Below are 556 nucleotides of genomic sequence, written 5' to 3'. Positions count from 1 at the left end.
CCCCGGGGCGGGCCACGCCGGCCGGCCGCCTCACCCGGTTGTCATACACCTTCTTGAGCGCCTCGTAGCGGATGGAGCCCTGGAAGATGACGCCCTGGAACGTGCTGGTCTTGTCGCTGGCCACCAGCTCCACGCAGACCATCTCTCCCTCCCCCACCGTCATGTCGCTGAACACCTGGGCGCCAGGGAGACGCGTCAGCTGCCCCGACCCCGGGGGCCTCTGGGGCGTGGGGGCGGCCGGGAAGAGTCCTGCAGGGGAGCGCCCTGCAGCTTCGCAGCCGCTCCCGTCTGTCCCACGCACCCCGGAGATGTCACCCCAGGGAGAGCAGGGACCCCGGGGGCAGCCCGGCCCCCTCCTCCAGTCCGCCTCACTGCAGGGATGCTCAGCGCCGCGCGGCCCGAGCTCCGCCGGCTGGGGGCGGGCATCAGGCCGGCCCGAGTCACCGCTCCCGGGGCCGTGGGCAGCACCCGAGGCAGCCAGGCCCGACCTCGGCTGTGTGAGACTGCGGGCACTTGGGAAGCCGGGCGCCCTCCAATCAGGAGACACCCCGGAACA

General features: G+C 73.2%; 1 protein-coding gene across 1 annotated transcript in view; it reads right to left on the bottom strand.

Annotated features, from left to right (window-relative positions):
• The window catches only part of KIAA0930 (KIAA0930 ortholog), a 25,421-nt gene that overhangs the window by 5,405 nt on the left and 19,460 nt on the right, over positions 1-556 (bottom strand). The window contains exon 5 of the mRNA XM_012735099.1: positions 10-175. Coding sequence (XP_012590553.1) covers positions 10-175 — 166 coding nt within the window. The remainder of the gene's footprint in view (positions 1-9; positions 176-556) is intronic.

The sequence above is a fragment of the Condylura cristata genome, unplaced genomic scaffold (genome assembly GCF_000260355.1).
Source record: "Condylura cristata isolate star-nosed mole 26May11 unplaced genomic scaffold, ConCri1.0 scaffold00004, whole genome shotgun sequence".
In the NCBI taxonomy this organism is placed as follows: domain Eukaryota; kingdom Metazoa; phylum Chordata; class Mammalia; order Eulipotyphla; family Talpidae; genus Condylura; species Condylura cristata.
The sequence above is the reverse complement of the archived record's forward strand: the minus strand, read 5'-3'. Positions and strand labels throughout refer to the sequence as shown.